Source organism: Ciconia boyciana, chromosome 7 (genome assembly GCF_034638445.1).
Source record: "Ciconia boyciana chromosome 7, ASM3463844v1, whole genome shotgun sequence".
Classification (NCBI taxonomy): Eukaryota; Metazoa; Chordata; class Aves; order Ciconiiformes; family Ciconiidae; genus Ciconia; species Ciconia boyciana.
The window spans coordinates 45,376,593-45,387,359 of NC_132940.1; the positions used below are offsets into that span (position 1 = coordinate 45,376,593).

The 10,767-nt window shown below is 43.9% G+C and overlaps 1 protein-coding gene and 1 long non-coding RNA gene across 5 annotated transcripts in view; one reads left to right on the forward strand and one right to left on the reverse strand.

Moving 5' to 3' along the window:
- SLC25A36 (solute carrier family 25 member 36) overlaps window positions 1–2,697 on the reverse strand; it is an 83,034-nt gene extending 80,337 nt beyond the window's left edge. For all 4 annotated transcript variants that reach the window (XR_012043258.1, XR_012043260.1, XR_012043259.1 and 1 more), the window contains exon 1: window positions 2,437–2,697. Coding sequence is in view for 1 of the 4 variants with exons in the window: in XM_072866570.1 (XP_072722671.1) it covers window positions 2,437–2,477 (41 nt within the window). In the remaining 3 variants the exon portion in view is untranslated. The remainder of the gene's footprint in view (window positions 1–2,436) is intronic.
- LOC140653886 (uncharacterized) lies at window positions 2,273–5,329 on the forward strand. The gene is made up of 3 exons (XR_012043261.1): window positions 2,273–2,330; window positions 3,177–3,300; window positions 5,165–5,329. It is a non-coding gene; the product is annotated as an uncharacterized lncRNA (long non-coding RNA).
- The last annotated feature ends 5,438 nt before the right edge of the window (window positions 5,330–10,767 follow it).

Here is a 10,767-nt window from a genome sequence, read left to right on the forward strand (position 1 = left end):
CCTGTTGGAAAGGGTTAAGGATGCAGAGATAGGAAAAAAGGAATGAGAGGAAAAAATTATTAGAAATATGAAACTAACTCCCAACACAAACTTATAATGGCCCAGAAATATTGCAGTTTGACAGTTGTTGAATTGGTCATGAAACAAGGTAGGCAGCTACAGAAAAATCCCAGGACAGCCCCACCTACATTACTAAACCAGCAATATCATCAGTTATAGCTTCATTACAGAAAGCAGGAATTGAAGACTGAACTTAGACATTACAAAAACAGGCCAGCAGATTGAGATAAACATGTTGCTTCCATACAGTCTTCAGTGAAATCTAAAGGAAAACAAAGCTTCCTTCCTTTTTCTTTAAGTTTCACTGAAGACTAAACACCACTCAGGTGATGTGCAGTCCACCATGCTCACAAAGTCATGAGATGACCCTGAATAACTTTTCTACTGCTAAATGTGACCAAATATAAACTGTTGGGTTTGCTGAATTAAGATTACAGGAAATGTGTGTCTGGCATTCAGCCTTTTCCTCTCAATATAACCCTTGACCCAACTGGCCAGCAGCTAACCATAGACTAGACTTCTCTGCAAATAATAGGAATGAACGAGTTGAGCTGAGCAATCTTCATCCGGTCTTAAGTTCCAGATTTATAAACCTGTCTCTATTATTACGCACGATTCTGCCTAGTAATCTCCCCTGTGCAGAGCTATCAAGTTAAAGCGCTACAATAAGGCAACGTTCCTTCTACTGCTTTTCTGAATGCTTACAAGGATGTGAATCCTGAAGAAAAAGGTACACGTTACCACATCTTGGGCCTCCTGCTGCATAATCCCTCTCCTCTTAGACAGAGTATCAGAAATCAAGGGGGTGAAAAAGCACCCACATAAGCACTAAATCAGGTGTGTAACACTGAAAACTGCAAAGTGCACCAGAAGCAGAGAATGTGCTCATGTGTATCCAACTCACCCAGACCTGCTCAGAGTAAACACTACATTGTTCTTCCACCTCAAACATCCCAGTCCAGAGTCAATGAGTACAAATGGAAATCCAAGCTGCAAGCTCTCTCTTGGGATGCAAAGTACGTTCTCAGTCTGTCACTTCTCCCACTTCCGCACAGCCATTCTCACTATCCAAATACACTTTTATTGTTACACCAAACAAGATCCCCAGCTTTCTAAGTTAGGCGCTCTTCCTACTTTACCCCTGGGGGGACTGCAGGCTGTGCAACTGCAGACATCCCAAGCATTACAAAGCTTACAAAGATGAAGACAGACTAACACCTATGAAGGTACACAAGTTACCTCAAACTTAACAAGGGCTACAAGGGCCACATCTTTACTTCTAGCTATATTCTTCCCTCTGATTTCTTCTGTCTTCATTGGCAGAAAGCTGCACGACCATGTGAAGCCCCACACCTAAAAGCAGGACACACCAGAATGCTGAAATGCATTCAAGTAACACAGTGGCCCTTCGACACTAGCATTACCAGCTAGCCGTTTGTAGACTGCTCTCAGCATTCATGCAGACAGGCGTGTTTGGGCAGCCTCTCCGATGCAGCGGGGGAGCCCATACACAGACAACTCAGCATGTTTCTCCACGGAACGCCAGATAAGGGACAAACTCCTGGAATGGCGATCAGAGGGAATGGTCTATTTTTAAGGGAAGCCTTCGCCCCGGTTTCCCCCAAGGGCCCACGTACCACCTGCACGTTGCCCGTGACAAAAGGCAACACCCGGGGCTAGGCCTGGCAGGCACCGCAGGCCCGCGGCGTGCCCAGGCTCCCAGCGAGGCCTAGGGGCGCCTGCCCGGGCAGCCAGAGCTCCCCGCGGGCCCGGGCTCAAACGCGTGCAACCGGCCCTTGGCAGGCCCGGAAGGGCCTCAGGGCACCAGGCGGGAAGCGGCGCGCCAGGAGCGCCTCAGCGCGGCCTGCCGCTCCCCGCACCCGCCTCAGCGCGGCCCCCCGCGGAGACCCCCTTTCTCCTCCCCCGCGCCCCCTCAGGCACAAAGTAGAGGCGGCTGCCCCTCGCAGCACTCCGGGGGCGCCTGGGCAGCCCTCCCGCCCCGGCGGGGCCCCCGCGATGCCACTAGGCCAGGGGCTCCAGGCTGCGGCCGAGCCCGCGGCTCCCGCACCACGCGCGGCCGCCCCCTCCTAGGCCTGGCCGCGACGGGCGGGCTCAGCAGCGGGGCAGGACCCCCGCAGCCCCAGGGAGGAGGGGACAGGAAAACCCCGCAGAAGCCATTTCCGGGGTTACAGCGACAAGGGCGGGGGGGGGGGAGCTGCAGGGCGGCACCCACCACACGTCCCACTCCGCTGGGGCGGCGGAGGCTGTGGGTAAGGAAAAGGGGAGGACGGGCGGGCGGCCCCATCTGACAGCCCGCGCGGAAGGGCCGGTGCCGGTACCGTGCCCACTCCCCCGCCGGGCAGCGGCGTCACCTACCCGCCGGCAAAGAGATGGACCAGGGTGTCTCTCTGGCTCATTCTCGTCGCCTGCACCCGGGCGGGAGGGAGGGGTGCCGGGCGCTTCCGCCCCGCGCTCGGCCGAGCCGCTCCTGCCAGGGCTCAGCATAAATACGCACCGCGGGCGCGCGGCTTCCTGCGGCGGCGGGGCGGGAGGTGGGGCCGCGCAGCCGGGGCGGGGCGGGCGGCTGGCTCCGCCTCCCGCCCGGAGCCGCTGCGGCAAGCGCCGGGCGCGGGGCCTTCCTCGTGAATATGCAACGAGTCCCCCCGGAAGTAAACAGAGGCCGCTATTGGCTGAGGGTCTGCGACGTCACCAGCGGCTCCGCCGCATTAGCTGGGGGAGGAGGGCGTTATCGGGTGCCTTGAGGCGGGAGCTGCGTTCGTGTGGCGCTGCGCTAACGGGCTCTGCTCTCTGCTGTGTGCGGTGTTTTCCCGGGGTCCCTGCTGTAAATGCCTCTCGTGGGAGCCTCCTTGCCTTTTTCCCTTCCTCCTAGTGGGCTTTATGCGCAGCTCTCTGAGGCCCACAGCCTGCCATGGCTGCTGGTTCCCCTCCTGAGGTGCGTGCTGGCCCTGAGGGAAGGTCACATACAGCGGCCACAGAAACTCTGGGGAAGAGGGACAAGAAAAACGGCCCCTGTGCTCTCAGCGTCCAAAAGCAGTGGTATTAGGAAGGCATGTAGTGGCCTTAGTTTTTGTTTCCCCTTGTTTTTTGCATTATAGGTCATATCCTCAGCTGCTGAAGCAATGCATCTCCCCAAAGAGGCACCCAAACACTGGCTTCTTGGGAGCGTTTCTGAAGTATCATGACTCGTTGGATGATTTGTTTTTCTTCCAAAATACATGGGTAAGGGAAAATAAATAATGCTACACAGGAAAATTCTCAACATTATGTATAAAATTGTTGTCCAAGTCAACACTTTGACAATCTAAGCACTTGAAAGCAAATAAATGAGTAGCTAAAATCTTCATGAAGAGAATTTCTCCAAAATATAAAGAGCTATTTCATAATAGCACAACAATTTTTGATCTCTGTATTAATAAAACAAGCATGCATTTTGAAGCAATCGTTTCTTAAAACAAAAAACCTCCTCTGAGAAGGTGAGCTGATGTGGAAGACACAAATAAGCTAGAAATGTAATGTGAAATTTTGCTAGAGTGGTGGGAGTTGGGAAAAGGCTTGGAGAAACACGTGAGATGTGGAGATGCTGGGGGGAAAAGGTAGTTACAGTGAACTGAGACAAGTAAAAGTAGGACAATGATTTTGCATTGCTACTCCACACAATATGTAGTTGAAACTAGTGAACAAATGAGTGAGAATTGTTCCAAAATAGAAAGACAGGCAAGACTTTCAGAAACCTGTAGTATACATACATGAGAAATGTTAACATTCAAGAAGTGAGAAACGATCATGTGTAGCTTGGCGCAAGATGTCACTTGGGAAAGAGTAAATCTGTTCTGGTTAATTAGAACAGTTAAATTAGTTTGAGAGTACTGGAAAACTCTACCAGTGATTTTATTAAATGCTGCAGGAAAGATGCTCATATGCCAAATACTTCGTTTGAGGTCATGAGTCCAAATTTTTTCCAATTCTCTCAGCAGCTTAAGAGGGAACAGAAGATGGGTTTTCTGCAGGCCATGTGATGCCTTCCAGTGTGCACATGTCCTGGTAAATGCAAAAGATTAAATACCAGACAAAGACTCTGCTTTATTCTGTCTCTGTATGGGTGAACTCTTAATCTGGGATCTATTAACTTCATCTGGCGCTTATGGCTTGCACTGTGACAAATGAAAAACTGTAATTTGATGATTTTTATGAATGCTTATTGTATTGTTAAAGGAGAAGCCGCTGCCCGAGCATTCACACACCATTCAGGGAGTCGCACACACACCACCCGAGACTTTAACTGCTAGAACCAGAGTCCCTTCGCAGTGGGCAGCTCCATTGAGCTGATGGGTGCCCCTTTTCGACTCCTTGCCCGTGCACACACTCACTCCCGGGCGCTTCCTCTCCCCTTGGCTCGACCCTAGGTTTCCTGAAGCAGAGTCTCCAATACAATGTACGCCAGACGAATTTATTGGTACAGTGGTGACAACAGCTCGAGTTGGGTGCCTCTGGAGAGGGACCCAGAACAAAGAAATCCCTGGGTAATTATACCCTTACCATCTAAATTGCCCTGCCCTCAGGAGACAGTTGGGACCAGTACTAGTATTTGGGTCTGGGGTCTTCCCGTTCTCCATTGGGCCCTTTCATTGTCTCTAGGCAGGCCGATTCTTCTCTTATCTCTCAGATCGCAGCTTCTACTAAGGTTGAAGCCTCCTTATCTTTCTGGTTTGCACTGGTTTCGAGGGCCTTCCTTCATGTAGCCAAGTAAAAGTTCAGTGCACGGTTGGTGGATCTAGGTGAAAGTTCTTGTGGCCTAAGACTTCAGCAAGCCTTGATACTAATGCTAAAGTGACTACTACGACAGTATAGTAAGAATAAGTAGAGCTATTGAAACATTTTATTTACATTATTAGATGCTTTGTAATTTTTAAAAAATTGTATCTTTTTATAGAAACTTAGGTATTCCATTGACACCTATAAAAGGCCCAAACTGAAATATTTTCAATTTTTATTGGGAGTCTGAAGCACTTTGATTCATAATGATTTTGCAGCATTTCTTGAGAGCTGTCTTTAACGCTACTTTTTCTTCTATTCTCTTTGCTAGGCTGGAATTTCTGGCTGGACTGCATATCCCATAATGTTTGATGGATATGTATTCTTACAGTGCATTTCCCCTTTCATCCATCAGGGAGAGGTAAGTGCGGAGAGGTAATGTCACATGGGATCACACCTGAGAACCCAGAACATAAATAAAAGCATCCAAATTGCATGAGGTCCCATTTTCAAAAGATCTTATTCATCTGAGTCTTTGTAAGATTGTATTTTTTTCCATAATTTTATTGCAAAACCTAAGTAACTCTTCTACTGAATCCTCTGTCATTTTTACCTCTTGATTCTTTAGAAATAATAATAAAAAAATATGTCCTGTTGGGTTTTGGACTTACTTTTGCTATCTGCTTGGTGTAACTAAGGCATGTAATAGGACTCAACAAAGTTGCAATAAGGAGAAAAATGTGTGACAAAAAATTAAGCCCTTGTTTCTATGTTTTCAGGCTCTGAATTTTTCTCAGGATACCATCCACACAGCATGTGCTGGACTTTTCCTCTTGTAGTCTTTGAACAGAAAAAAAACTTTTCTTAAATTTCATCAATGGCTTTCTGTGTAAAAAAGTGCAATAGAAAAACTTTCCTACCTTTCCTGATACAGCTATTTATTCCTGCTCTTTTATGGCAGCTTAAGGTGGGATAATATATTTTTCCCATGCAGCAGAATTTCTGCTGCTATTTTTCAATTAGGTTTCTAAAAATTGCATTTGTCTTTCTATTCTGAACTACTGTGTTGGATTCTTGCTCTTATGAGGGTTATAATGACCATCTATTTTTCCAATATTTATATGGCCACATTACACAAGTTTAAAATATACAGGAAATGAAATCATAACTCCGCATTTGAAACACAGATTTAGTGTAGTCATGGCTTTGTTTGCCCTTTAGTGTTCTTTAAACAAGCACTTGCTATCTTTTGCCAGTGCCAAGGTTAACCCTCATAAAACAATAGAAAACAATTCCCCTGTGGAATAATATTGGTACTAAATAACCTATTTTAAAATATTTAACATTCTTAGATGCTTTGTTTATCTAAGTGATACATTATTGCCTTTCCTGACCGAGCTCATAGAAATATATTTTCTCCCTTCAAGAAATGTGAAAACAAGGTTTATTCAGTTGGGAATTTTGGTTCTGAACCATTTTAATCCACTTCTTTCTCCTTCTGTGAAATTATCCTGCTGTGGGATAAAATTATTTATTGATATCGTGCTGTAATGGATAATATGTATTCCATCCTCATGTGGAGAGAGGGAAATTTGTATCCCCCAGAGCACTCAAAAAGTAAGTAGGATCATTCAGTCTCTGACAAATTCCTCAAGTTGGTGTGAATGAAAAAAAAACCAAAACCAAAATCCCTTTCATGTTGATGAATGGAGAACTGAGGTCAAGGAACAGAAGACAGTGACACAGAGCTAACCTCAGGCCCTGGCTCAGGGAATCTCACGTGAATAAAGCATGCTGTGTATGGCCCGTGGTGCTCCTGTGAGCTGGAGGCAGAGGCCAGCCACACTTTCAAGGCCTCATGAAGCACAATGTATGTTACCAACTTGCCGGCCCTGAGCTGCTGAGTGATGAGATGGAAGAAACCAACTTCCCTTGACCAAGATAATCTACAGAAGTTGCTCAAAACACAGTGAGAAGCACAGTGGTGGTATGCTGCATTTCTTCTTCCTAGGAACTACCATTTCCTAATCTCTTTTATGCCTTCTTCAAATGACAATTCCATCCACTGTGCTGTTTCTCTCCAATCATCATGAAAAGCTAGAGGAGATGTCTTAAGGTATTCCATTTAAATACATGTATTCAGGAATGATAAGATGTGCAAAACTGAAAATTATGAATACTTGGAATTCAAGCCTGTAAAGTTAAGTTTTTATTCACTTCCTTTAGTCTTCCTAATACTTCAAGAGCATATAGAAGAATGAATGAATGTAGACTGTTCACAAAATTGTGGCCTTAATGTCCTCCTTTTTAAGTATTTTCTGTTTCTAGAAACTCAACTGATATGATTTGTGAAATTCTCAGAGCACTTTTCATTTGGTAGAATACAGCATATTTTCTTTAAATTTCACAAACTAATACTTTGTGTAATCGCACTTGGTGTGGGCTGTCCTAAGGATATATGAGGTTGTCCTTTATTTCTTTCAGAAGGAATAAGATTGAGTGTATCATGCACTGCACAGGGAGTGAGGTGGGAGTGGAGAAGGAATATGGCTGCTGAAAGGCACAGTTTTTCAGGGCTGGCACCCATAGCTGCTCTATTGAAGGGCCAGAGTTAGTACAGAGTTACAATGTGTTTACGCCTTGAAGAACTATCACAGATGTTGGGTTTGGGGTTTCCACGAAATTAAGTATTTGAACTTTCGTAATGTTCCCCTGTCATGGATGTCATTACAGAAGGAGGCTATGCCTGAATTTCCACTGCTTTCAGCAGTAATATTATTAGGATGTATTTGTTCTTCATCTGAATGCAACAGATTTTAACTTCAGTCAATCATGTATAGCATTTCTGGGCCCAGAGTTATTCTTCTTCCTATAACATACATAGCACAGAGCAGGCATGTCCAAAAGATATTCCCAGAATTGCAGAATCGTATTTCCCAGGTCCAATTCCCCAGCACCTTACTTAGCTACTTGCCTCCTCCAACTACCCTTTGAATCAGCTAGGCAAAGCAAAATGCCTGTATCTTGTAGGATGAAAGTATGTATCAATGAGAACTAAGATGGGCTTGAAAGTTTATGTACATTCAAGTCTATTTTCACTGCCTTGTTGGTGAAAATAACAGACAACTTGTTTTCTTGCACAGTCTTTGTGCAAGTTAGGAATGGATTTCTCTATCCAATCAGTTTCCAGTGGTCCCTTGAGCTGATGGAGTCCCTTCATGTTTATCACCTGCATGTTTAACAGCTATGTTCCTGCTTTAGTGTCAATTCATTTAAAGTGAATAATAGTAGTCAGCTGTAAGGTGAAGAATTGCAAAGCATGAGGTAAGGATTATAAGCTAGATTAATGATAAGGAGAAGAAGAAAGACAAGAATTGTGTTCAAGGGTTTTCCATTGAGGTCTGTCTGAGCATGATTTCATCAGCTTCTGCAAAGGATTTATCAGCTTTGTATCAGAACTTAAAAATTGAGTAGTTCCTTTGTGGAGGAAGGGTCCACCTTAAGCTAAGTGTAAACTTGGAGCCTTAGACTGCAAAAGTCCTAGATCAAGGAGAAGGGAGAGGTGCAGGAGACAGTTTAGCAAGTAAGGTGGTGGAGACTGTAGGTGGTTCTGTGTGGTAAAATGCTAAACAGTAGAAGTTACTTAAAAGCCAAATGAAGAAACTGGTAGGAGGAACAAAAATGGCTAAAGGTAGCTGGTACTGCAGGGTCAGCAGCAGCTCAGATGAGGTCTTGTTACAAGTAGACTAAGTGAGATAAAGTCCTAGGACTTGGCAGCAATGAAGTGTGAGTAGGGTGTTACTCTAAGGGGGAAAACAGTGAGCTGCTCTCACAAGGAACTCAGAAAGGAAACTTTAAATTACAACTTTTGTGCTTTGGAAAAGGAATAGTGGGCAACTAAGGCTTCCTGTTTTCATATACTTTTCTGTGTTCTATGAAGTGCATTTTTAAAAGTCATTTGATTCAACATTTATGAGGGGATGAAGTACAGCTCATTAAACAGCCAGCATTAATTTCCCTGTATGTCTGGCTGAGAAATGAGGCTTGACCTAGTGTTTATTAATGATACTGAGAAATTGAACTGCTTCATTACAGCTAATGAAGACCTGGCAGAAGGGTTAAATTTATATGTAAACTAAGCTTCTGGGAAGAAACTGGATGGCTTCCTTTAGTACATGGTGTATGAGATCAAGACAGGTGTGGTTTTTTTTCTTTTAAATACAATTTTCCTGATGTTTCATGTAGTTTGTTTCCATAAACTGTTCAAAATGGAGGGAGATGATGGTTGTGCTTTCACATATAGTGTTCCTTTTCTCTCTGCTAATATGTTCAGAGAGCCTTTCAGTGAAGAGAAAAGAACGTTAGACATATAAAAACTAAAATCTTAAGATTGTCCTATAAATAACTTGTTTTCTGACTTGTGCGACTCAGATTTGAGTGATAAATAGCATCAGCATAAATGACAGGATTAGGGTTTTTTTGTTGCCAGGAGCTGGGCATATTTTAAGTTGCAGGTTTGGAACCATAGCAAGACATTACAAGGAATGTTTTTAGCTCATAAAGTGTACTGATTCTGAAAGTGAATAAAATGAGTGTGTTTGTACTGCTCTTCTGAAATGGTATAAGTGAATTGGTGTAATGGTGTAAAGTGCAATAGTTGGAGGACCTCTACTCCATCCTCGCAAAAGCTGACCACTGAACTCTGAGAAATTAAAAAAATGCTGTGATTTTTATTGATAGTCTTCTATCAATCTGTATATGAATACATTTTTAACTCAATTTCATAAATAATGAAGCAGAATGAGACAAGTCAGATGTTTAAATGAAACCATTGGACAGATCACTGATGGATTTAGAAATAACCTTTTGACCAAGAAAGCCAGCAGGGAGACTGTGGTAAACAACTTCCTCTATACTTTGTGTAGGCCTTCTTTTTCCTGAGAATGGAGCAGCCTCTGTTCCTTGAGGACACGTACATTTGTATGCCTTTTGCTCATGGCTTGTTTATTTGAAGTTTGTAGCTTACAGAATCTCTTCAGAAATATCCAGAAGATAAAGAAGAACAGGACAGTGAAAAAAGATAATATGTAGGGAAAGAAGAAGAGAGGATCAGCTGATCTTCTTTAAAAAAGGGGTAGGGGGGTATCAACAGCATGAAAATGAGAACTAGGAGAGTGGTATATGTACGACTGAGAAAGAACAGAAGGCAGGATGATTTGCAAACAGAGAGTGAAGACAGGATAGGTAATATCAATACCTGGATGTACTTGTTAGGGAGAGTATAAGCCCTATGTGTTGAAAATTGGATTTTAGAATTGGGAACATCCAGATACTTACAGGAGAGATAAGGAAGTAGTTAATTCTATTGTACTTGGCCCTTGTGAGAGCTGTGGAGAACACTTTGCATGACTTAGGCTGTCAGTTTTCAAGACAGGTGTATTCAAACTGAATCAGGTATACAGAAGAGCCATTCAGGTTATCTGGAAAATGGATGGCTTATCATATCAGAGAACACTTAAAAGATTTGGTTTGTTTAGACTGGGTAAATAAAGGCTAAGACAAGATATGATTGCTGCCTATAAATACGTCAAGGGAATAAACTACAGAGACCAGAAAAGTAAAATACTACATAAGGTAAAGGTCAATATTAGCAGAGTTATCAGAGGTCATGAATAAATTCAGGTTGAGAAAAAGAAGTGAGAGTCCGTGATGTGATTTTCTACAGCACCTGGAGCCTAGAATGGAAGAATTGAACTACTGTATGCCCCTTATGCTCAGGTGAGTCTCAAATTGTGAGAAGATGGGTAGGTTACCCTGTCAAGGCATCCCTCTTTTGAAAGATGTAAATCCATATGCAAACCCATCATGCAATTCTGTTTCAGCCCATCTCTAAAGCATGGGCTTATGTCCTTATCTTACTTTGTGAGCAGTGCA